Raw genomic sequence first — 26,167 nt, forward strand, 5'->3', positions numbered from 1 at the left:
ACCAGAATATGGTACAAAGCTCTGTTGATCTATCGGTAAGGATGAAATGACCTGATAGCAAAGGGCCCTTTCAGGATGAGCAGATTGTTGTAGCAAAGTTACAACTTTTTTTTACTCTCACCAGCATTGTTTCAAGCAAGAACAGGCAACTGTTTTTGATAAGTAGATCCAGAAATCCACTGCACTACTTGCCCAGCTGGGACAGTTAGCAAATAGCTGGTAAACATAGTGGAGAGGAGTTGGTAAAGACCAAAAGAGACCTAATAGGAGGTGGTATTATAGTATGGTTCAGCTTGTTTTCACTTCCCCCACTAAATGTTAAAGCAGGTGAAATGCTTTATTGCAATTATTCATTTGGTAAATATACATCCTTCATTTTCATTATCCTTAACTGAATTTCCAATACCATTATCCATCTGACATTGGCCAAGGGGGAGGGTTCACCCTGTAGCCAGACTATCACAGGGCTGACACACAGAGACAACTGGGACATACTCACACATTCACACTTGGGGCAATGTTTGTATCACCAACACATAAAGCTGCATGACTTTGGACTGGGACAAAGCCAGAGGACCCAGATAGAACCCACAATGACGCTTATGTCCATTTTATATTATTCTCACCTGCAAAGCCTGAGATGAATTGTCTTCACAGATGTAACACAGACCAGTGGATTACCAGAATTCGGGCAATGTGAATAGGACAACAATTTTGGTTTGTTAAAAATGTCAAAAGAATCTTTATTTTAAAGAGTATACCCAATTTGGGAAACAGTTTCATTCATGGAAATCAGTAAGATGATAACAGAATGCTTCCTGACATGCAGACTCAACTAAATCATGTTGTCTTGATATTTGATACTATATCAACACAGTCCCTACACGTAATAAGAGCCTGTCCAGCCTGTAAACTTTACTGTAATGAAAATATCACTAAATATCACACAGGGACGTTGAGGTTTAGTTTTTGCTACCATGTAGACCTATTGCAGAGATGAAAGTCAGAAGCAATCAGAGCACAAACAAAATAAATAGCAGTTCCTAATGTTCTGGTGGTCCATGCAGATCTTCTGTAGAGTTAAATGGTAGAATTGGGACAAACAGTCTGTGGTAGCATGGTGAGAATTGGCATCATTGGAGAATGAATCTGGTCCAGGACTGAGGGTGTGGCTCTGTGTAATCCAGGCGGACTGTTGTGGTGGAGTTCAGCCTAAAAACTATTACGTGCCTCTGTGGAGCGATGCTGCTGAGCTAGCTTACCGTAGCCGCCTCTGGCAGGGTCATAGTCCTGCCTGTACTCATCTCTCACCTTTACAAGAAATGAAAACACAACAAAAGGGTCGAGGTAAATACACATCATTCATTATTTTAATGGAGGGGAGGGGGGGTTGTATACTAAAGTTACTTACTGGAGGGTATGTGTATTTTTCACGACAATAAGTCAATTCTTAGTCTAATATTATGTTTCCTCATTTGCACTCTCTCAGAGAGCTCATTGTGTACCACTACAACAAAAAACAAACATTATTATGTATTTGTTAACATCATAATATAGACTTTCATTTTTTAAATGCCATGCTAGAATAATGCTGTCTCTTCAAAGGCAACGGTTAATCATGCATAATTTATTTTGGACGGGATATCACTTTCTAAATATCATACGGGTGTATTAAAATGCCATGATATAGTGTATTGATTTTGTTGAATGCCATTTCAGTATATGTCATTTTCAAATACCATAGCGTGCTCTGTTTTATTTTGTTTTCAAAAACTTTTTCCAATATGAAGGACGGAACCGGCAGACAGGAGACCCTGAACACTATGATGACATAACGACCCAGGAGGATGATAGAGGTCAGCACTGACTGTAAATCTGATCATGTTATAGGCTACACCTTAATCCTTAACATAAGTAACTGATCAAACTACTGCTCTGGAAGCCCTGCTGATTTATGGCATCTATTTCTGGAAACACTGCCAAATTGTATACTTATTTTGACAATTTACAGTGACTCATCCGGGTTACTTTAAATGTAAGCTAATTTAAGTAATACAGGCTTTTAAAAGTGCACACCAACATTTGGGATTTGTAGCTGCTGATGTGTTAATTTGATGCCAAAATTAGTATTTGGCATTTCCTGCATTTGGCCCATAGGAGATTAAATCAGATGGTGACTTTGTAACATTAAAACACAACTTAATAAACACATTAAAAAAACAAACAAACTTGTGACCAAGGTACAGGCAGACTGAGATATTTCACATCTGAGAAATCACCTTGTCAGTGCTCTCTTGTGGACAAAATATTTCATAGTAACAGTGTCTAAATGATATCAAACCTATTTTGGCATTTATGCCCTGCGGTGTCTTACTTATTGGCTGGCATATAAACCAACACCAATATCTGTATAAAGCTAATATCAAGTAATATATCACCCTGACTAATGTATTGACATAGCATTTCTGAAGATCAATTCAAGATGAGAGCTTCCTTTAGACAATCAAGTCAGTTCCTTTAAACTTATGAAGCTTTAAATATTTGTCGCCGAGCTAACTGCATCCTGTATGAGCTGGCCAAGATCCAGTTTAACCTTACAGTGATTGGTTTCCCAATGTGCTTTTAAAGAGCAGACAATTACATTTACTGCAATTTTACATTACGTTTTTCAAGACACAAAAATTGCAAGATATCAGCTCTTAAATGAATCTCTTAAGAGCTATTTTAGTTGTTATCATTATGTTAGTCCAAAAAAATGTACCAGGCATTAAAATGAACAAGAAACTGAAGAAAACAAGGGTGGTCTTATATGTTTTTCCATGACTGTATGTCATTTGTTACAATTAATTCACAAAAAAATTGTGCTTGTGTATGCAGGGTGGAAATAAGAGTGTGCTTAAAAAATATTCAGAAGGGAGGGGGCATAGTTTAAAAAGAAAGTTGGGAACAAGTGCTTTTTCTTGTACATTTAAAACCTGTCAGCATTCACAGTGAGATAAATACACATTCATACAAGTCCTCACAACAAACAACGGCCAGAATTCTCACCTGTCCTCCAGATTTGCCACGGCCGTACTGCCGTCCCTCCTTGAAGCCAGCGTCCCAGTCTGTCCTGATGATACGGTCGTCCAGCCGTGTGCCATTAATAAAGCGCATGGCATTTTCTGCACCAGCACGTGTATAGTATCTGGCACAGCAGGGGTTAAGGTCTGTTGCAGGGTCTTTATCAAGCACAACATATAAACTTCATCCTATAGTGGTTAAAGCTCATAATAATGCATGGTACTAAGTAACAGGCAGGCACATTGTTGACTTGGTATTGAGGTGTGTTTGCTGTGCTTATGGGTACATGCAAGCATTTTTAAAAACATTTTAATATGGTTCTCATCTTTAGAAGGATACTCTACAAAACAGAATCCACAGGCTGTCTTCTTGACTTTATCCAGGCCAATGACGATGCGCTTCACTTCTCCACTTTTCGAAAAGATCTCGTGGACCTACTCATCAGATTCAAAGACAAAAATCAGAATTATGCATTAGATTAAAAAAAGTTGCAGTTATCGGTTGAGCATTAGATGACAATCACAACAGTTATACAAACAAGAAACATGTTTCAATGGTATAACTTTAATATAACCCATAAGCTTTGTCTCATCCTGTCTACAGAATTAAAAGTATACCACTCAAATTTACAAGAAAACTCACTAACAAGAGTCACAAGACTTTAGGGACAGCAGATCTTTTAGTTTAGCTACATTTTATCTTCTTCTCATAAACATGATTGTCATACGATATATTTTTGAAAGTCTACACATTAAGAGCAATGCAAAATGGGGTAACGTTAAATTCTGAGTATGTTCACACATAGCGTAACGTTATAATAAATAATGGTAGTTCATCGTACCTGGTCTTCGGTGCTATAAAAGGAGAGATTCCCAACATACAAAGTGTGGCTCTGTTTCAGCAGCTTCTCCTGATCATAGCGGTTCCCCTAAAAACACAAGGAGCATGCACACATGATAAAATAACTGAGAACGGTTGTAGCTACCAATTCGTAATAAACATGTAAAGGTTAATATATTTAAAAGGCTTTAGGCTCCTGCTCCTACCTGTCTCTGTCTCCCTCTCAACCGTCTCACTCTATCCTCCCTCCCTCTCCCCCTTCAACCTCTATCTACTCTACTCTGTTGATCTGTCCTGTACAACGACATCTATTGCACGTCTGTCCGTCCTGGGAGATGGATCCCTCCTCTGTCGCTCTCCCTGAGGTTTCTTCTTCTTTTTCCCCTGTTAAAAGCGTTTTTTGAGGAGTTTTTCCCTGGCCGCTAAGGACAGAGGGTGTCGTACCATGTACAGTCTGTAAAGCCCTTTGAGGCAAATCTGTGATTTTGGGCTATATAAATAAAATTTACTTGACTTGACTAGTGATTATGTAACGTTAATTATATACCACATATGGGAATTTAATTATTTTAAATGAAACCCGTTAAACGTGCAAGAACTCCAGTCTGCCTTGTTTACATTCAACTAAATATAACCTTAACGTTAAGCTAGTGGATCAAGTTAATAACATGAGCCCAAACGCCGAAAAATATACGTAAAAAGTAATATGAATGTATGAGGACAGATGTCTTAACTCTACAGTCACAAACAATAACAAACTGACCCATAAAAAGCGTGAGCTGCCTGCTTTGTTGTTAGCTACCGGTTGCTAACTGTTAGCTAACGTTACTGTAAAAACATGACGAACGTTAAACAGTTACCTCACTGGTATTTGCGTTCCTTAATATTTTCCCACTCACCTTGAAATGTTGGTCTCTGTATTGACTAATATCAACGTAAGAATCGCTGTTCAAAGCATTCAATTTAGCAGACATTGTGAAGAAATCGCATAAAGCCGACAACAGACCGTCCGCAGCTTTTCAAACGTTACGCTGACTAAAGTTCCGGTTCATGTGTGTCCGTCCTTTAAAAAACTCCGGGTTGGAACACATTGATAACATGCAAATTTACCGAGTGGCGCCCCCGCTTGGTATCTTTTTGATGTACTGACTTTGTTCGATGTACTTTAAGTATAAAATAAAAATATGTGATGTGTTTTAGATCTTACTCTGCAACCTATAAGAAAAATTAATTCACATAACAAACAAAAAAAAACTTTTTTGATGGAGCCGTAAGGATTTTGAGAGTAATAATTGCGTCAGAGGGAACAAATTAAATGTTAATAAACTTATAACGACACTTTTCCCACTCGTATATAAAATACACATTAGCACACCTATAATCTAATTAAGTGCTTATGTTGTTTTAAATGTGGCGACTACATAAACTGCTACAAAATCACATGACCATTGATGCCGGTGGCTGAGCTGAGATGTGGTGGCACACTATTGGCTGCTGCCATTTTCATGTCATTGGCTACTGGTCCACTGTTTGACTTGCTATTTTATCTTTAGTCTTTTTTCTTTTTTTGAGATATTCAGTATTTTTTTAGTTATTGTCAAAGATGCTGGATATTGTACTAATCATTTTCAAATATTTTAAATATATAATAGGTTTCTAGACTTAGGTTTATTTAACTGCTTTTAATAAACTTTGTCTATGATCATTGTGTGAATAAAATGTCCTTATTCACACAATATTTGTCGCCAATGGCATGCAAAATTGCAAGTTAAGAAACCTTAATTAACAAGTGTTATAGTGCAGTTAGAGGGTGTAATTACCAGAATATGTGCATAAAATCACAATTCATGCGTGACTTTTAGTGTTAAAGTGCTTTAAAAACTGCACTAACTCACTCTAGGCCTCCAATACACCAAACATGAGGCATACAGAAATAACAAACGTGTAAGGATTTGTTAAGGCTAAGACCTATACAATACAAACACATGAAGTCAAGAAAAACCTTTAAAAAACACATCAGACTGCAAAGTTTCCCCCAAACATTTTATTATCATAATTCAAATATTTGATCTGAACAAAAAAACATGTATCCCAATCTGCCCCTTGCCTGACTTCTGACTAAGTTAACAACAATTATTTTGTGAAAATAATGTACAAATATGAATGTACCCGCTTATAAATCACAGACGATTAAAAACAAATATGAGATAAAACGGCACTTATTATCAACCCACTGCCAAATACTGGGTTTAACTTCTAACCGTCAGTTCTACTAATGTTAAGCAAGGACATACATCCCTTCTTGTATCACATAATACCTTCAGACCAATAAATCAGAGCACAATAAGCAAAGCCAGTGACAAGAGGACAATGGCTCTGCTGGGGGTTCCCAACTCTGCTCCCAGATCTTCCATGTAGTCTTCATCAGAGGTCAGATGATCTCCACAAAATCCTCTAGCAGCTTCTGGAACCTGAAAGACAAATATAACATTCATCAAACACCAAATGTTTCTCAATCTATAAATCTTTTATAGATAAATCTTTCCCTGAGAAGACAGTAGTCAGGGTAGAGCAGCTGGGATTTTGTGTATTGCTTTGGAGATTAGAGGACTGCTACACCTCTGAATTTAAAATGAAATTCCAAAGGTGCAAAGAAGCATGTGTGCTCATTTTCTGTGAACAAGTAGCTTTATTTTGAAATCCATACATCAGGATCATAGACTGTATTAAATAGATCAATAGTTAATCAACAGTACATTCATCCCACTGAGTTGTCTGCAGCTTTTCAGCTGACTGTGGCTGCTGCCTCCTGTTTCATGTATAGTTTCTTGATAAACACTTTTTGAATCCAGTGCTGCCACTAACAATAAAAAAATGAATTTACTAAATTGAAATACATTGAAGAGCCCCAACTGAAAAATCCATTAATTATATTAAATATATGGTTTGTTTTCACAAAAATCTTAAATTGGATTCGAATGTATTACCCAATCGTGATGTATCTTGAAGAACGAATCTAGTTCAAAGATTTGATTTTGAGCTTACATGGTGCATGTTCCTGATTTAATTTGCATTTAATCAAATCACTTCAAAGGAAACCAGGGGCCATGTTTTATTTCAGGGATAATGCAGGCCGACAGTGCACAGAGAAAGGGGGGTAAATTAGGCTTATAGGGCCGGAGCCGCGTAAAGCACTAATTTATAAACAACTCACGTTTTGAATGTTGCCTTCTTGGCTATCCCCTCTTCATCAAAGCTCGGACCTCCTCTCGATGCTGAGCAGCTCCACTTCGAAGATGAGCGTGGCTCCTCCGGGGATCTTTGGGGGAGCTCCCCTGTCTCCGTAGCCCAGCTCGGCGGGGATGACCAGCTTCCTCTTCTCGCCCTCGCACATGCCCAGCAGACCCTGGTCCCAGCCTTTGATCACCTGGCCGGTGCCCAGGGTGAAGGTGAACGGCCTGTCGCGGGGAATGCTGCTATCAAACTCCGTGCCGTCCTCCAGCTTGCCCGTGTAGTGCATATTCAACACGTCTCCTTTGCGGGACTTGATGGGGCAGTTGTCAACTCGCTTCTTGATGCCGATCTGCAGCTTCTTCTTCTCGCCTCCGCTCACCGCCGCCGGGCTCAGAGACAGCACGGTCACGGCGAATAACACAATCACTCGCATGGCTACAGTCCCCTTCACAGTTTCCACGTGTTAAAAGGGGTTTAGTGTGGAGAAAGGCTCGCTGCTCCGGCTGCAATTTTTTGGGGGAATGAATAAGGGAAATGAGCCTGGGAATCTGCTACCCAAAGCGGATGTACGTACCACACCACCGGACGCATTTACTGGTGTTACCAGTAAAAACGTCCGGAAAACAGTTTGCCACAAAGCTGAAGTTGGCTTCACATTCGTTGATTCGAGTGATCCGTTCGTTAAGCGGAAACAATGGGACAAATGTGAAACCGACTTCATCAGCTGTTATGTCATCTACTGCGACCTAGTGGCCAACTGACTCAGCTGAAGTAAGTCAACTTGTTTGTGTATAATGAAAATTGTACATTATTGTACAAATTTACACCACAGCCGCAACGTCACCCATGACACACATGACAGTATAAGCTACCGTCGACGATTTTATGTATCGAGCTAACTAACAGTACACCTTGGTGTCATTTCAGGGCTGAAAAACAGGAGAGTGACGGGAACGCTAAGTTAGCTAGTTAAGCTAAGGTGTCAAGGATCTTTGAGAAGAACTCGTCGACATGCTTGCTCGTCTGTTATTTAACCTCCTCAACAATGCCCGGGTCGTTGAGAAGTTGGCAGAGTCGCGCCCGATTCGCAGGGCGGCCCAGATTACAGCCTACGCCATCACCAAGGCTCAGATAGCCGGCCGGGACGCCTCGGAGCGGGTTTTGCGGTCACAGACGCTGCGGCAGGTCCGGGACGAAGCCGGTAAAGTCCCCGGGGACCTGGGAGAGATGGGCAGCCGCCTCCAGAGGGTCAAAGACACATTCGTGAAGGAGGTGAAGGAGGGATTCAAGGATGGCTCCAGAGGGATCAAGAAATAAAGAGGACACAGGCATTTTAAAAGACTGGGAGTCTACTGATTACACCTATGTGGTTGGATTTTGACAGGTCGACATCTCGTTTTTCTAATTTATTGAATGATCAATGTCTGCTAGAGGAAAAGGAGAAGTAATATGTGAACAATCTGCCTCAGCAATTCAGGACATCAATGTGCACTTGTGGTCAAGTTCACTATCAGGAATGAGGGGGAGGGGGGGTGGTAATAATGTGGAGAGGTCCACACTAAATAATAAATCAAGCACTGTTGTCAAGTTATTATTAGTGTGGAAAGATTAAGAGCTCTTTTCTAAGAGTGATTCAAAGTCATTTCACTTAAGACCTCTTCACATTATGCTATGATACAAAACCACTTACTGTTTGTTCATCTATTGCCATCCGCTGCACTATGCCAATAATCCTATTTCCCTCCACCAATGTGCACTATGACAGTAATCATGTGGGGAAGCTTTTATGGATCTGTACAAGTTAAAAAATGTACATATAGTGGAACGCGTGATGATGTGTATAGGTAATGAATTCACCATTTTGTTCTGACTGTATAAATAAAGATTAGAACTTTTAACAGCACTTTGACTAATGTGTCAGTTGATATTCTTTACCCTTTGAAATCAACATAAAGCAAGTTTTGAAAAGGTTAGATGGTTAAATAAGATACATTTATTTTTATCTTTATTCAATTGTGTGTGTGTGTGTGTGTGTGTGTGTGTGTGAATGCACCCACTGAGGTGTGGAGTAACCTCAGGGGCTGTCTCTAAGAAACGTATCGGGGTTGCCAGGTCAGGAGGAGTAAAGTTCACACTTAACTGTCTCGAAGTTGTAACTCATGGTTCATTTGATTTCACAACAGATTTGAAAGTCTGGAAAGAATAAGGGAGATAAAAGGGCATTTTATTGCTCCCTGTGACATTTTGTCACTGCAGTGATAATGTGTGTGATGTTTTTGTAAAGGACCTGCAAGCATGTACAGCATGTATTCCTGGCTCTAATCCCCTTTATATATTCCATCCATATGGAATATATGAGGGTTTGGCATCATAAACAATGGTTTGGCCTCGTAAACAAACCTTGACCTGTATTCACTGTACATTGTACTGCTACGTAGATCTGTAATTATTAATTAAATAGGAGATCATCAGAAAACTATTTTGAGGATTCATGAATCATTTAAAGCCATTTTTCAAACAGCCATTTGATTGTTTCGTCAAATTTTACCATCTTATAAAACTTAAATTTTGGACTGTTGACTGGACAAAACAAAGAGTGATCGTGACAAGACATTTATTTATGATAGAAAATTCTAATTACACTGTTTTCTGATGTTATATAGATGAATCAATCATGAAAATAATTGTTAGTTTCTACTTGGACTTCTTTTAAAACAACAAAATGGAACAAATGAACACAGATCTTATCATTTGGATGTATAAATGTGAAACCAAATTCCAAACTCACCTTTTCTGATGTAAATGGAAATAATATGGTACTATTAAAGGCATAGTACAGAATTGTGACATGACTAGGGCCTTTATATGACACAGTATGGAATATATGCATAAAAGTAATAACCTTTAATCTTTCCCTCATTCATTATCCATAACTGCTTATCTAAACTCGGGTTGCAGGGAAAATAACATTACACTCACAAAAAGAAAAGCTCCGGAGAATGCATTCAATATGACTTTATTTAATTTGAACAAGCACAGAAAACAGCTTAAGTCAGCAGTTTTATGTAGCAATACTTGTGCAGACTCACTGGTCTGGCAACTAAATATTAGTTACATGTTACATCATTTCACATAGAAATAAATCTCTATTAGGAGGAAGAGAAGGCATTCGTTTCTGACAGCATGAGTCAGTACATATACACTGATATGGCATCTGAGCTTCATATAAAAATAAATCTCTCAACATAGGTAAATACACATCCAATCAACATTTTTTTAAACAGCAAACAGCATCAAGCAGCAGGTAGTACAGTAGATATAACAAGAGTTTGAGTTGGAAAGAGACATTTCTGGAGTGAGTTGTTTGGGTTAGAGGACATGAGAGCAGATTTGACTTAAACATGTTCTTTCTTCTAACTGCATTACATCCCATTGACATTCTTACATGACTAAAGATAGAAAGCTTAATCCCTTCTCAAACCAAAATGGATTACATTCATTACTAGTCAAAGTCAAGTAAATCACCCTTTTTCACACTATAAAAAGTTAAGAAATTACTTAAACATATTAAACCCTGTTGCCTTACCTCAACGGACACAAACTCCTCTTTGATTTAAACCATCCAGACAAACAAAAACTCATTCACTCTCCATGTTTTCTTTATGTTCTCCCCAAATCTTATGGAAACTGACAAATGTGTCAGAGTGACTCGCTCCATTTGTGTCAAAATCTATAGATTGAAATGCTGGAAAAGCAGGGCATGCTAACTATCTGCTGCTAAAGCAGTTCCCATCAAAAATCCAACAAAGAATAATAGTCAAACCAGATTAACATAATCACTTATCTTCTTGATTCCAGGTATTTGAGGAGAAAACATGAAGCAGACAGCCTCTGGACAAACATTCAGTCACTCATTATCACACGATCCCCAGCACAGCTCTGTGTGGAGGCAACTCTAGTGCATATTCACTGATATGGCATTAGCTTATAGTAGAAACACAGCTTACACAAATGGAAGGCTGTGTTGGTTAGTAGTACTCATAGAGCAAGTTGCAGCAAAACAGAGCAGCAATCTGACTCCTATATTCACATGAAGACTTTTGAAAATGTTATGCACATATTCTGGTAACTGTCTAATACAGTCTTAAAGGCACACTATGCAGGAATTGTCTGTTTGTAAACAAAACATTTAATCTCCGCCCCTTATCCCCAGCAAACCCCAAATTTACTCTTGTTAGAGAGATTATTCGACAAGCTTTGTCCTCTTGGCTTGTCGCCTTGCTATATTAGTTTTTTTTCGGTGCTGTGTCCTCTGTTTTTGTAGCTTCGTAATGCAGAAATGTCAAAAACACAGCAAAATGAAAGGAAAGCAGAATACAAGCAGATCTATATGTATCTGCCACTCACTTCTGGTGAGTGGCAGTAATGATTACGAGGAATTACTTATTTTGTTACATTGTTTTTTCAAGAAAATCCTGCATAGTATATCTTTAAAGGTACTAGGGGTGCTTTAAGGTTTGGCTAGGCTAAGCTAATCAACTTTTTGATTCTAGACCAATATTGAGTGCATACATGAAGCTCATGTGAGGTTAAAAATCAGATTGTCTCTTCTTTTTCAGACTAGCTTTGGAGAGACAGGCACAGACCACTAAAGCAATGTAACAGGTGGCAGCATACACACTGATATGGCAGCTCACCTTCAGTAAACAAAGTGGCAGCAGCACCTTCTCTCATCATGTCTCATTCACACGGGCTGACAGAGCTTTGGCAACTAAACTCTCTTATCTTCCACAAAAACAAGAGTCAATGTGCTTCCCTTCAACATTAGCACAATTTAGATCCAAAGGCAGTTACAACATGCCATCCTCTTACATATTTAAATAACGCTCAATCAGGTAGAAATCATGACATTTAAGGAAAAAATATTCCACACAGATTCCAGGATAAAAGGGACTCCAGCAAAATAGGGATAAACTGGACTGGACTGAAGACATGATGGGTGATTTAAAGAAGGAGCGAGAGGAGGGAAACAGGAAATATAGAGGGATGAGGAACAGAGGAATGGGGGAGGGAAGGGAGTAGGAGAGGAGGCTGGACACTGGTTACATGCAGAGGTTGGTCAGCATGAAGCTGGACAGGGCCAGCAGCAACAGCCACACAGAGGACTTCACTGTAAGAGGAAAAAAAACAGTAAATATCAGAAGTTGTACATAAGAAAACAACTGAAATCAGGAGCAGTTCCCCTAAAATTTGTCTTTATTTATCAATTTTTTTGTCTTCCTTCATCAATCTGTCCATCATTTTTGATGATTGAGAATGATTCATCTCATCGCTGCACTTCAGCATTTTTAAATTACACCAGCGAGCCCAAGAGGCTGCTACAATGTTCATCCATTTTCCAATTATATCATCTGTAATACCTCAGACACCTCTGGCTGGATTTTGATGAAACATGAGAAAAGAACATCTCACTGCAGCATAGAATAATGTTTTTGTTCTCATTTTTACATTAACGCTTGTCCGAGAAAGAGCTTTATTCACATGTCAATACAAGGTGAAGGTTGTTACTGATGTATGATGACGAGTCTGTGCTGTAATATAGGCCTACTGAATATTAAACAGCGTTGAGCTTTTTCACAATGTTTAAGTTAACAGCTGTATTGGCTTATTAGTGATTCAATTTCAATTCTACTTTTACTCCCACAGAGGAAAAAACATATTTCAAACATTAAAAAACATCAGCAATCACTTTGATGGACAATGGGACAGTTTTTACCTGCACTGGACGAGTTACACTCCAGCTCAACCAGCGAGTCCATGTAGCCTTGACCCAGCCATTCCTGGTAGGTCTTCTTGTCAGCGACGCCCACGAGGCGAACAGTGGAGTCTTTGAAAATGAGATCTGTGCCCATGTAGGCCTTCGAGTCAAACATCCTGAAATCAGTGCCTTCGTCACTGCCGAAAAATGTCTACAGGGAATCAGAAATAGAAAGACATTGAAAAACATGAAAACTTACCAACACATTCCCTATTCCAGTGAGCCATTTATTTCCATTCATCTCACAGTAAAATCAAAATTGAGTGTTATGACAGTGCACATTATGTCACCTTTACTTATTCATCATTCATGTATATATTTATTTATTGGTCAAATGCATGTTGTATTCAGTTATCCTGCAGCAACCAGGCTCCTTTTGAAATCTCCCTGATGGTGTGTTCAAGGATACATGGGAGAGTTGAGAGTTTGCCGCTTAACAGAAATTACGTCAATGTAACTATCTCACTCACTTATAATTGGGGAGTATTATCAGTAATTTTGTCTCTGTTTGCATGTAAAATAATGTGGATGTTTTTTATTTTAATTATGAATAGGGAATTCAATATAAACTAGACAATTCTGAATGGATTAAGTTGATACTTTTATTTTTAAGGTGCACACTATAACATCTACTTTTTATACACTTTAGAAAGTGCTCTTAATGTAATTCTGTAGGACTACGAATGTTTTAATGTTGAATGCAGACACTTTCCTTTAAAGCCGTGTGCTTAAACAGGAAGAATAACACTTGTTTTATTTTACAAATATAGTAATGGTGCACTTCTACTGGTTTGTTTTGATTTAATGTAATAGTTAGGCTAATACCAATGAATAATCTTGTGGATTGTGATCTCCGTCCACTATACAACGGAATGCAGATGTCCACCCACTACTCTTGAGTTCTTGGTTCATTTATACTGTATATCTACAGAAATAACACACACCAAGAAATATATTTCACAATCTTAAGCTCATCCCTGTGATGCTTTTTGGCAGCCTCTTTGAATGCGCCATCAGAAATCCCAAATCTTACCTTCTGACTCTCTCACTAACAGAATAGGTGTATGAACTGACCTGTGCACGGTCCAGGAGTCCGTAGACAGCGTGGATGTTGGTGTCGGCCCGTACCATCACAGCATGAGAAGGGACCCTGGCCAGGTTACAGTATTTGTACTGTGACACCTCGGCTTTAGTGTTCTGAGAGCAGAGCAGCTGGAAATCTGCAGATCGGAGATTCACTGCCCATGATTCACCGTTACCTGAACAGACACACAAAGCGAGGTGGTTAATTATGTCCCTGAAAATAATGAAACCTTTCGAAGGAGTCCATGTTCTACCTTAAAGTTATTTGTCTTACCATCTGTGTTTTGGAAGACAGTAGAATGTTTGACGAAAGCTACATCTCCATCTCCTATTGCCAGACACCTGAATAGACAGATAGACGGACATATGTATGTAGTTACGTTTATATTGGGGGCAATAAAGTTGATTTTTTTCCCGGACGCCCTTGTTTCCAGAAGCAGAGTACTACCCATTCATTTTTCCATAGACATAGTTACATGATAGTTGGAGCACTTCAAAAGTGCATCTCGTCAGGAAACATCGAATCACTGGGCATAATTATTGTGGTGTTTATAACACTGAGAAAACTGACAATACAATCTGCATCTTAAATCAATTTACACTGATGAAACTGATTCAAGCCTCTGCCTGGTTTCTGGCTAGCATTTAGAGCTATATGATATTCCATAAACAACCTGAAATAATTAATCAATCCTGATGAGGTGCAGGGGTTTGGGATGTTACCTAAAGGCACCGTCGTATCCGTCATACAGGTCTTTTCCCTTCTCACATTTGTACTGTCCTGATTTGTCGCCCGGACAGAGACCACACAGGTTGCTGGGGAAGCCGGGCTGGTTGGCACCTGGTACGCAGCTCTGCTTGAAGAATCCTCCTACCGCTAAGCATTATGGGAAACATTAAAATAGAAAGTCAAAGACTGCAAGGGAAATCCAGCCTTTTGAACATTTCTTAACATACTCTAATCAATCAATGTTTTTTTAAACGATGTTTTCTTTAAAGACTACTCAGCTTGTGACAGTTGCATAATGTTTATTTGTTTAGCTCTGATGATGTTATCTTAGGTTGGGCTTGTAAAGTATAAACAGAAATCTAAAGTATTTCATCTGACAACTCAATATTGTTGTATGATTGCAGAATTGGTCATGTGAGGGCTTAAAAACGTTACAATGACAATAGAACGCTATATGAATCGAATTTGAGTCTAATTGCAACAGACTTTGGCCAAAGTGAGGCACAGTTTTCCAGTTTCCCAGACTTGGATCTTAGCACAAGTGCTATTTACACAGTTTAAAAAAAAAATCTCCAATCTTATGGAATTGCAATGCTAAATAGTTTTTAAAAGTATCCATAAACGCCTAAATTCCTAAGATGTTGTTGTGATTATTACTTAACTGTTTACTAATTACTTAATTCACACTCAACTTGACTGTACATCCGAAGCCATGTTTATTAAAGGAAACTGAATTTAACATATCTGTTGCTCATCTCTTGTATCGATTTTTCTGTATTTGCACACTGGAATTCAATGAGATCGGACAACCCCAGCTCACACCTCTGTTTCACACACACACACACACACACACACACACACACACACACACACACACACACACTGACCTTGGGGTATCTGACACTGCTGAGGGCTGATCAGGCCTCTCTCTATCAGCGATGCTACGGGAATGTTCCAGCCAGCCGTGCGACCGTATCCGGTGTGACAGGAGCGAAGGCCACGCAGGTCGTCAAGGTTACGAATGTCAAGGCTACTCTTTTTCACCACCGCCACTGCATAGTACATGGAGCCATCACGGTCCTCTGGAGACAAAAACAACAACATGTATCTGTCGTCTCTGTAACAAGAATGTGTGTGTGTTTGTGTTCATGTTTCTACCTGTGTAGCTCTCGCCGGTGGCAGGGACCAAGCCGTACTCTTTGCCTGCTGTGTAGATATAACCTCCATCCAGAGTGATAGCATCAGCTTCATTGTTCTACACAAACATGAAAGCATATGGTGGACACTGAGATATATATGCTATAAAAAATGCATCAGGTGGTGTTTTTATTTAGTTATTTCGTTACATTTTCAGTCCAAGTCATATGACTTGAGTCCACAGATTTTACTTGTGGTAGTTCCGAATCAGTATTACTCTTTCACAGTTTACCCACCAGAGAGCTCAGACAAGTTTATTTTAAAGAAATAAAATGTCTGTAAATTGTATAATAAAATAAATAAAGATTCTATTTTGAGGCCTCAAATTTGGCCTTCGGCATCTTGATTTATTGGAGCCAGGAGTTAACATATTTGGACAAGAGGGTGGAAATGACTGAGAATCTGCAGTCACAATGCACGCCCTATACTGGCAACCTGACTGTACCTGTGAAGTCGCTGCTAACTAACTTGGTTTCCAGAATTTCAAAAAATTGTTTATGTTAAGAAGTCTAAAAATGCAGTCTCTGTAAGACTGTTTAATGTCTTCATTTTAAGCATTTCAGCAATGAGAAACACCTGTTACCTTGATTTTCTTCATGCAGTCAGTCACAGAGTCTCCGTAAACACACTTGATAACTGGAGTCAGATTTTTTTTGCTGAAGGCCACGCCCATGTCAGCACACTTCTGCTGCTCACCGCCGGACAACACACACCACCGGAGAACAGCTGGGATATTTGTAGATGAATAGGTAGAGAGTAGAGAATCAAAGACAGATTAATGAATGGGTGGTGGGTAGCCCAGTTAAAAATACAAGATAGGGTTAAAAAAAAGAAATAAATTAATGAACAGGCTACAATTCACACAAAACTAAATAGAAGTCCTTTTTTTTTGTTTCACCTTCAGGTTTACAGTCCATGGCTCTCAGGGCATTATTATAGTAGTGACCCAACCACTTGATGGGGTCTGACACGGCCTCATTAAACATGATGGATGAGTCAGAGAAGAGTAGATTTTCTCCTCCAAACGTGGTAGAAGCAAACATCCCGAAGCCAGACTTTTCCTGCAAACAGCAAGTTACTCTCAGTTAATCTCACAAATAGAATCTCACAGTATAAACACAAGTCTGATCAGTCTGATTCAGCAGCAGTAACCACAGTGAGCTGTGTGGACGTACCAGGCCTTCTGTCAGCATGTTGTACACCACTGTGGGAGTGACGTGATCACCGACAACGATCCCACGAAATGGGATGCGGACCAGATGGCATCTTTGCCAGTCAGAGACAGGCGCCCTGGTGCCGTCACGACACAACAGCTCATAGTCCGATGACAACAGAGTGGAAGTAGCCCAGGGTGGAGAGTGAGCTGGTGAAAAAGTAACCTGTTAGCAAACAGAAATGCTCACAAACAAAAGACAAAGTGGCTGAATGTGTCAATAGCTAACTCAATGACTGATGACTATCCAGCTAACTGAGGTTTTACCATCAGTGTTCTCCCCAACAGTTGTGTGTTTAATGAAGGCCACGTCTCCTGCATCTTCAGCCAGACACCTTCAGAGACGAAACAAACAGCAGAAGAATCAAAGATGTAAGCTGCTTGCAGACATTTCACACTAGCTGCTTTGAAAGTGTTCCTCCAATCAAGTTTTTCATAAAACTTGCTGTCACAAGGAGGATAATAACTTGCTTTAGTATTGCTCTTGCATATCCTTCTTGCTGTGCTAGCAGCATGTCTCTAGACAGAAATGGCCCAAATCAATAGTGTCTGCTTAGGGCCTGGTACATCCAAACAGCCAAAATATGTTTGCACCACATCCTGAACAGCCCTGAAGCTTTTTAGATTTAAAATGTAATTGTTTAAACTGTTCTTTTTATTTATATCTAATTATGCATATATTGTATGATGTATAATTTACGTATAGTGAGCCAGTTGGACACAGTACCAGTGTTTTCTGCACATTCATTTAGATACAATTACATTCTTAATAAACTGTTCTTATTGCATAGATTGATGCTCTGGAGATTAAGTTTGCTTTAAAATATTTAGAAAGAAGTTCTAGTTCAAACCCATACAAATAATGGTAATGGAAGAGAAAAGGACAGACTAGAAAGGTCTTGGAGTGAACAAGAATGACATGTGCATACACAGTTCTGTGGAAGTGTAACTTGTGTTTGTGTGTTGAGTATGTAGAGATCGGATGTGTTACCTGAAAGCTCCTTCGTAGCTGAAGTATCTCTCTTTGTCGTTCAAGGCACATTTGTTATTTCCGAGATCATCTCCTTTGCACAGCCGACACAGAGATTCAGGGTCATCAATCGCTCCGGGGACACAGCTGGCATTAAAGAAATGTGCTGCACCTGAACACAAAAACACACACAGCTCTCTAGCTTCCTGTATGCAAGACTCTCTCTCTCTCTCTCTCTCTCTGTCTCTCTCTCTCTCTGTCTCTCTCTCTCTCTCTCTCTCTCTCTCTCTCTCTCTCTCTCTCTCTCTCTATATATATACATATATGTATGTGTTGTGTATGTTTCCTACCCTGTGGGATGTTGCAGCCCTCCACAGACATGTAGCCCTGGTCTATGAGGTAGCCTAAAGGCATATTCCAGCCGGCTGTCCGGCCTTTCCCGGTGTGGCAGCTCTTTTTTCCTGCCAGATTGTTGATGTTGATGCCAGAATTTGCTTTCTTCACCACAGCAACTGCATAGTAGGAGGCACCGGTACCTGAGGCAACAGCAGCACAGGTGTGAACACACTTATGACATTTTGACTCTGCACTCTTATTATCAGGGAATGGAAATAAGATCCAGGAGATCAAAGTGCAGACTACATGCAGCACTAAGATTACAATCAGGGTGACAGGTGTGATAACTCAGGACATGTCGAATTAAGTTACTTCAGGTTATCTGTGAGAAAGGACCAGACATTGCGGGAAATGTGTTCACTTTCTTGCAGAGAAGATACCACTCTCCTGTCTTTACGATAATGTTTGGTAGGAAGATTAAAAAATACAGAGAAAATTTTTACACACTGTCTAACTTGTAAGACATGTATTTATTGAGATTTTTTGGGGTGCTAGATCTTCATCAGGCAAATGTTTTTTGAAAATGAGAAGCCATCTTAAACAGGGAATGGTTGCAAGCCCACAACCGCCCAAATGCCACATAAGAGCATAAATAGAATAAATCAATTCACATCAAATGACACTCAAAAAGATCACATAGGGCCAGAAAAGCAAAACACTCTGTATGTCATGATCATGAAAGCCCCCCAAAAATCCAAGAATCCTAACTGATACCCCAAATACTGCCGTCTGTTAGCTTAGCTTAGCACAAAACATTGGAAAACAGCTAGCTCTGCCCTTTCCAAGGGATTGTCTAACATGAAACTTCCCATAAAACCAAAAATGTGTGTGGGCCAACTGTAAAATATGGAAGTTGTCTCTGTGACATCATCAGTGGGTTTCCGAAATTAGAACTGTCTAAAGAAGAGGAGCAGGAGCAAGCTGAGGTGGGTTAAATAAAGCAGCTAGCTACCCCTAACAGCACCCGCCTATCATTACATCATTATCAGACACATCCTTACTAAACATAACCATGTCATGAAAAGGCAAATTAGCTATAGAGATCAAAACTGGTTTTGTACAAGGCTGGAAACATGTTTATTTCTGTTGTAAAGTTGGGCGTTTTAATATGGATGTCAGTGAGGATAGACTTCCATGTGGAACCAGCCTCAAGTGGCAAGTCATGGAACTGCAGTTTAGGAGCATCTCTACTCTCTTACTGCAAACACATGAAAGTGGCATCAATATTTACCTTTAACACTCAGGCATAAAGCAAACGAAATGTAAAAGTATTCCTTTAAAAATTAAACATTAAAATAGCACATACTGAATGCTAACTTATCTGCCTGAAGTGTAACTGAGGAGCAAAACAAAGTGTTAGTGAATTTGTTCAATCTTACGATCAGCTTTTGTTTCACTGGCGGCCATCTTGAAGGAGGCAGTCTTCCCCAGGTTGTAGACATCAGTGCCATACATGGACAAGGCATCTGCTGCTTTATTCTGCAGAGACACAGCAAACCAAAAGACTAATGAAGTTACATATCAGGGAGTTTTATCATCAATATTAAAAGATTCACATGCTAATTAACTTGTAGAACATTGTGAGTTTCTGTGGCCTTGTTAAATTTTGCATTGGACATGAGGCAAGAACAAAACAAACATATTGTATTTCCTTATAACCTACATAAAAATGTACCATAGAGCACACTGGGTTACAACTTTATTGCAGCTTTCCAAGTAGTTCCTTTCTCATTATCTGATATCTGATTGTGTGTTCTACCACTCACTGAATTTTATTGGCTTTTAATGAGTCCTCTGATATGCAATGCAACATACTTTAAGACTATGAAATAACAACTTACATTACAAGTAATTCAAACAGAGAGACATTTTCTTTTTTGTCAAAATCCTACCTGTAGTTTCTGAACACAGCCCTCGACTGTCGATCCCTTGACACAGCTGAGTGACGGACGGATGGAGACTTGGGCGAAAGAGTCTGACATGGCCTGACATTTCCCCTGCTCAGGATCTGAGATGGTGCACCATCTAATTGTGCTTTGGCCAAACACTGAGACGGAGACGGAGACACACACACACACACACACACACACACACACACACACACAAAAACATTCATGATTCCACCTAATTATTCATGAAAACATCCCGCCAACAGCTATGACTATATAAAACTAATAATAAAACTGAAACTGACAGTGAAATAGGTTTTAAATATGTTTGCTGAAGTTTCTCACATTTTGTTTCTATTTGTTTTTATGTATTCAGCTCTCTAGAAATTAAAGAAACTGAGAAGAGCACATCACTTTTTTTCTTCATGTACTGCTACTCACGGAAAAAAAAAAAGGGTTATTAATCTGTTTCATAATCTACACTTTGATTATGATTATCATGATTTTTTCAAACTGTATACGTCTCACTGTTTTTTTTTTTTTCAAACTGTATGCGTCTCACTGTTAGTTACAATATTTCGGTTGAATTATTTGTCAATTTGCTGCTGAAGGACATTTTGCCTTTCATTATTGCCCTGCAGATCTTTATTTTTGCACTGATCTACCTCTGGAGTGATCTAACCAGTTACTGATAGAGTTTAATACATTAAGACTACTTTAGTAGTAAGTAAGATGCTAAATAAGACGCTGATTCTCTAATATATATATGCACAAACTGTTGCTTTTGTAGCTTCACAGTCTTTATAGTTTAAAAAATATTCTCTTACCAGTATGTAGTATTAGCAGCAGAGCTCCCGCTGTCCTCCACATGGCCATGGCCTCGTTCTCTCTTCCTCTCTCCGTTAGGTAAAATAACCTTCTTTTCCCTCTCCTCGACTATATATGATGACTTCTGAGTCAAAGTCCAGCTTTTATCTTCAAGACTCAGCTTAAAGTCCGCACATGAGGTCCTGAAGAGACTGTATATTTAAGTGATTTACAACATGTCCTTCAGGAGTCACAAGACTCTCAGTTTTAGAAGCTCAGTGTAGAGTTTATGAAGGGTGCCTCTCTGGTGTACCTGGTCTGACACGTCTCTGCTGCTGCTACCTGGCTGCAGGCCAAAGTCCAGACAGAGAGGTCTTTTATGGCCAGATAACTCCACCTCTGCTTCTATGTGTGGTGCTTTTCCACTCATGGGATAAAGGAAAGAAGGAAAGAAGGAATTCAGGCGGGCGCAGTGTGGCCGTTGGTCAGTGACTCATTACATTACTGCAAAGTAAAGTGAAGTGGGTGTTCTGGTGATTCAAGCTTACTGCCATTGCCACTTTCAAAAAAATGTCAACAAAAGTCAATTATTCCCAGTTATGGAATTTATGTTGATTATGAAAGAACAAATTGGTTAGCACTCGTGCCCCACAGCAAGAGGGTCACCGGTTCGACTCTGGCCTGTGGCTCTTCTGTGTGGAGTCTGCATGTTCTCCCCGTTTCAGCGTGGGTTCTCACCGGGTACTCCAGCTTCCTACCACAGTCCAAAAAAAACATGCACCTAGGTTTAATTGGTGATTCTAAATTGCCCGTAGGAGTGTATGAGAGCTTGATTGTCTGTCTCTATAGTGTCAGCCCTGCAATGGTCTGGCGACCTGTCCAGGCTGTACCCCGGCTCTCGCCCAATGTCTGCTGGGATTAACTCCAGCCCCTCGCCACCCGAGTGCAGATAAGCGGTTAAGGATAATGAAGGAAAGAACAAAGTTGAGGTAGTAATGTTTACCCGTCTTTGTGTACTTCTTCTATGGAGTCAGTTTTAAAGGTTCTATATTGTACAAAAAAAAGATGCTAATATTTGTACGATGAAATGCTTAATCCACAGATGCACACAGCCGGTATTCATCAGAAGCTGTCCCTTTAAACCAGGACTTCCATAAAGTTGTAACATCACAACTAGGGGTGGGCGATATGGCCTTAAAAGATTATCACGATATTTCAGAGTATTTTTGCGATAACGATATTCTTGACAATATTAAAAAATACTGAAAAATATATAGAAAATTATTTTTTAGTCTGTATAAATGAAAACAAATCGTACAACAAAATAAAAATCAATCATAAATCTAAATGTAGTGTAAATTGCAAATCTCAACAGTTGCCAAATACAAAAAATTTACTCTTGACTCTTGAGTATTAGCAAATAATAAAAAATAACCATCTAAGGGGTCCGGGGGCCCCCCTGGGAGAAAAATTTGTAGATTTTATAGCACAATGTGATCAATCTCATCTACTTTGAGAGCTAACGCAGATGCACACAGACGCACACAGACGCACACAGAGAGAGCATGGGGACGGGACTGATACATTACAAACAGGTAGGCTTGTTTTGAAGCGCAGTGGGAGGGCAGCTCGATATATTCAGTGCGTGTGTGTGAATGCGTGCGCATGTCTCGGAGGAGGACAGAGGTGGGTCGGGGTTTTGACTGACTGACGGGTGACGGACACTGCTGAGCAGAGACACAATGCAAAAAACTTTATATTATAAATAGTGTAGATATACTTTCAGTAGCTTGAAATGCGACGTTAGCGCTGCTACCATAGGCTGCAACACATTGAGAAGATCCTTTTTCTTTTGTTTGGCTGTTCACATTTTTTTTTTTTAAATGAGGCCAGAATCAGTATAAGTTACGTTGTTTAGTTTTGAACATAACTTACGTTTTTTACGTAACTTGTGGCAGTCATGTGACCCTTGTAACTACTTTATTTTCGCCATTTACGTACATATGTATGTACATCTATTTACTGTTAAAACTGTCTTTTATAACGCCTTAAGTTTTTTTGCCCTAAACCTAAAGTCAGTGGTTTTACAACATAAATTCACAGAAACGGCAGTCTTTTTTTACAACCGCGGACCGTAGGCGTGTTATTTTCAGAATGCGCCGTTGTACCGCGAGCCGTGATACGTACATGTGTGCTGTGAAACGAGAAGCGCGATACGTGCCGTAATTTGTGGTACTGACACACAAGCTCTTCTGCCGTTTATGTTGGAGAACTTGTTGGTCACACAGAAGCAAACTTGGAGCCCACTGAAGACATTTACAGTTTCATTTGGCCAACAAGATGTCGTGCAGTGAAGCAGAAGTGTCAGCCAAAACACTTGAAAGGTCTAACACCTATCTGGCCCTCCACTGACCATACCTCCATTACCCGACCTTCAGACACAGCTCCAACAGGTTCTGGCTCAGGTTCAATGATTAAGGTAATAAAACATTTCTGCGGACATCTGGTGAAACACAGGAAGGCAGTCTAATCATAAAAATATCTGTGATTGCTCTGATTGTTCTGCCATGTTCAAAGTCATTGCAAAAACATGGGCGACAGCCAATAGGAATAATAACGCTTAAAAAATAATGTTCAAAGAATAATGGCAGCAACATCAGATATATCTAGTAAAATCATAGAAGCCAATGGTATTTTTAAATGAAAGAGCTGATTATAACTCCCAAACAATATTACAGTTATTGTTAAGCATACATTTGACTGCAGAAACAACTATTCGGGGAGTCAGGTTGCATTTATGCTGCTGCAACACTCACTAGACACAACGTGACGGAGTGAGGGCGACGTGGAGGTGACAGACAAACTGATGTGTCAGGACACTGCTACTTCGCCCTTAACAACCTTCATCAGCTGACCTGAAGATCTGCTGTCTGACTTTCTCGCTAAAATATTAAGAGCTGCTTCACACTTTACATCTTTCATGCAAATAATCAATTTCCTTTGCATGTCCCTCACCTGTTTCACATAAAACTGAGCCTTTCCATATTGTTTACACCCTAAGTACCTTTTATAATTTATGATGATTTATATCTCCTGTCACTCTATAGTTTATTGCAGGAAATTAACCTCTGATTATACCAGATTATGGCTACCTGAACCCGAGGACCGGATGAACTCAAGGGAAGTGATACGGTCAACTTTTGACCTACCACATTTGAATGAGGTGAGACAGAAGCTGAGAGTGATATCTGTGCATCTTCTTTTTTTAAATAACCAAAAAAACAAACATCTTGAAATTGGGAAAATCGCATAACTAGTACATTCCTCTGAAAATATGTCCTTTATATAATTCATTTTTTTATTCATTTGGATCCTTTTCCCTTCAGTTTATCAATAATATTTAAGGGTAAGAGAGGTTATTTTACAGATCTGTAATTTCGGAATAATATCCTAATCATTTCTATGAGAAAAAAATGTGTAATTGGTACTAATTAGAGTTACAGAAGTCTTCATTTGGATTTATCAATCCTTTTTTTATGAGCCAGTGCAAACCAGAATGTCTTTAACTCTGTGCTTGGCAGATCAAGCTGAATATTCACGAATATTATATTTGCAAGCAAGCACAGAATCCAACATATAATACAATATTCAACGGCAAATAAATAATGAATAAATACTTATTCATATTTACTTAGAAATGAATGCCTAATACAGATTTCATTCTAGGAAACCCATTAACTGATTGGCTGCTGTTGAATGTTTAAGTCGTGAAAAACTACTCTTACATATTGCTTTTTGTAAGAGCATTATTTAGATTACATAATAACTTTTCATATTCTCAGTACAGCTTTATATGTCCAACAGAAAGGCTTCTTTTTCACTTAATTGCTGTCAGGTGTGACCTTATTCACATAAACTGTCCGACAACCTGCTGGTTCTGCAGCAGCACAGTGACTGATTAACTAGAGCAACTGTGAGTCATTGTGTGTTATTTATGAGAGAGATACAGTATGTGAAAAAAGTCAAAGATATAAGGATAGAGACATTTGCATATACAGCACATGAAATATTTCTGTGGGAAATCTGTGTGTTGATGGGGTTGTGTTTACCAGCGTACAAGGATTACTTCACTCTCTAGGTCAGTCGTCTCCAACTACTGTCTGACATGTTTGAGGTGTGTTCCTACTCTAACTGCTCGTTATCAAGCAGCTGAATCTTTGGAAGGGCTTAATAACGAGCAGATCATTCAAATCAGGTGTGTTATAGTAGGTAAACAATTAAGCAGGGCAGTATCTCTCCAGGAGCAGGACTGGAGACCACTGCTCTGGGTGCCGCTAGCAGGCCTTCTTAGACTTCTAGTTATGCTTGTTAAAAAAAATAAAAGGGTGTACTTTCAGAAATGGTATTGTAACATCCTCAGCCATGGATTTTCAGAAAACTTCATTGATTTGTTCATGTCTTACCTTATTTGTCATCCCACTTCTATTTACAACCTGAGAGGCCAAAAGGCGTGTTTACACTGGGTACTTTTTGACTACTTCTTGGAAAGCGGCTGAGTGTTTTGGCTACGCCCGCTAGTTAGTTCCCCTCAGCCTCTGTTCCCATACAGGTACTTTTGTAGCGGCTAACCAACGGACTCGAATGTCTGCGACACTTTTGACCGTGACATCAGTGATGCGACACTGACAACAGACCGACGCGGCAAGTCCAAACAGTCAACCCACTTGTCGCGGTCATTCTTTTTCCTTTGTACATCGTCTTTGGTTTCTTTTTGTAGATTATCTTGTCTCAGTCGGCTCTGCTTATTTATTTTAAAAATGGTGCTGTAATGTTGTGGTTGTGTCGAGTTCTACTCCCGTCATATCCCACCTCAACCGTATCCAATCAGCGTCGACAAGTTAGTAGTGGCTAAGAAAAGTACCTACCT

At 39.4% G+C, this 26,167-nt stretch overlaps 4 protein-coding genes across 4 annotated transcripts; 1 reads left to right on the forward strand and 3 right to left on the reverse strand.

Annotated features, from left to right (window-relative positions):
* Positions 1 to 712: 712 nt before the first annotated feature.
* ncbp2 (nuclear cap binding protein subunit 2) lies at positions 713 to 4,967 on the reverse strand. The gene is made up of 5 exons (XM_059341340.1): positions 4,803 to 4,967; positions 3,905 to 3,991; positions 3,403 to 3,497; positions 3,049 to 3,187; positions 713 to 1,311 (listed from the first exon to the last, which is right to left on the reverse strand). Exons 1-5 carry the CDS (start codon positions 4,875 to 4,877, stop codon positions 1,213 to 1,215), a joined length of 495 nt encoding a protein of 164 aa, XP_059197323.1. The 5' UTR covers positions 4,878 to 4,967; the 3' UTR covers positions 713 to 1,212.
* A 965-nt stretch (positions 4,968 to 5,932) lies between these two features.
* On the reverse strand, positions 5,933 to 7,715 carry fkbp2 (FKBP prolyl isomerase 2). The gene is made up of 2 exons (XM_059341366.1): positions 7,118 to 7,715; positions 5,933 to 6,374 (listed from the first exon to the last, which is right to left on the reverse strand). Exon 1 carries the CDS (start codon positions 7,568 to 7,570, stop codon positions 7,154 to 7,156), a length of 417 nt encoding a protein of 138 aa, XP_059197349.1. The 5' UTR covers positions 7,571 to 7,715; the 3' UTR covers positions 5,933 to 6,374; positions 7,118 to 7,153.
* Positions 7,716 to 7,791: 76 nt separating this feature from the next.
* On the forward strand, positions 7,792 to 9,040 carry ncbp2as2 (NCBP2 antisense 2 (head to head)). The gene is made up of 2 exons (XM_059341479.1): positions 7,792 to 7,908; positions 8,065 to 9,040. Exon 2 carries the CDS (start codon positions 8,149 to 8,151, stop codon positions 8,452 to 8,454), a length of 306 nt encoding a protein of 101 aa, XP_059197462.1. The 5' UTR covers positions 7,792 to 7,908; positions 8,065 to 8,148; the 3' UTR covers positions 8,455 to 9,040.
* Positions 9,041 to 10,177: 1,137 nt separating this feature from the next.
* Positions 10,178 to 25,386, reverse strand: meltf (melanotransferrin). Its single transcript, XM_059340467.1, has 17 exons — positions 25,350 to 25,386; positions 21,261 to 21,665; positions 20,437 to 20,591; positions 19,924 to 20,023; positions 18,499 to 18,684; positions 18,170 to 18,320; positions 17,446 to 17,513; positions 17,141 to 17,328; positions 16,864 to 17,026; positions 16,549 to 16,691; positions 15,927 to 16,023; positions 15,656 to 15,850; positions 14,762 to 14,915; positions 14,313 to 14,380; positions 14,030 to 14,214; positions 12,914 to 13,106; positions 10,178 to 12,307 (listed from the first exon to the last, which is right to left on the reverse strand). Exons 2-17 carry the CDS (start codon positions 21,307 to 21,309, stop codon positions 12,240 to 12,242), a joined length of 2,163 nt encoding a protein of 720 aa, XP_059196450.1. The 5' UTR covers positions 21,310 to 21,665; positions 25,350 to 25,386; the 3' UTR covers positions 10,178 to 12,239.
* Between the last annotated feature and the right edge of the window lie 781 nt (positions 25,387 to 26,167).

This window comes from Centropristis striata, chromosome 9 (assembly GCF_030273125.1).
Source record: "Centropristis striata isolate RG_2023a ecotype Rhode Island chromosome 9, C.striata_1.0, whole genome shotgun sequence".
Classification (NCBI taxonomy): domain Eukaryota; kingdom Metazoa; phylum Chordata; class Actinopteri; order Perciformes; family Serranidae; genus Centropristis; species Centropristis striata.

Excerpts from the sequence above, each read along its gene's own strand:
- ncbp2 (XM_059341340.1), bottom strand. The coding sequence starts at position 4,877 with ATGTCTGCTAAATTGAATGCTTTGAACAGCGATTCTTACGTTGATATT. Across the intron at positions 3,188-3,402 it reads TGTGGATTCTGTTTTGTAGA|ATACTATACACGTGCTGGTG; the intron begins GTATCCTTCTAA and ends CTGCTGTGCCAG. Across the intron at positions 1,312-3,048 it reads GTGGCAAATCTGGAGGACAG|GTGAGAGATGAGTACAGGCA; the intron begins GTGAGAATTCTG and ends TTTCTTGTAAAG.
- fkbp2 (XM_059341366.1), bottom strand. The coding sequence starts at position 7,570 with ATGCGAGTGATTGTGTTATTCGCCGTGACCGTGCTGTCTCTGAGCCCG.
- ncbp2as2 (XM_059341479.1), top strand. The coding sequence starts at position 8,149 with ATGCTTGCTCGTCTGTTATTTAACCTCCTCAACAATGCCCGGGTCGTT.
- meltf (XM_059340467.1), bottom strand. The coding sequence starts at position 21,309 with ATGGCCATGTGGAGGACAGCGGGAGCTCTGCTGCTAATACTACATACT. Across the intron at positions 20,024-20,436 it reads GCTGTGTTCAGAAACTACAG|AATAAAGCAGCAGATGCCTT; the intron begins GTAGGATTTTGA and ends GTGTCTCTGCAG. Across the intron at positions 13,107-14,029 it reads GACTCCTGGACCGTGCACAG|ACATTTTTCGGCAGTGACGA; the intron begins GTCAGTTCATAC and ends GATTCCCTGTAG.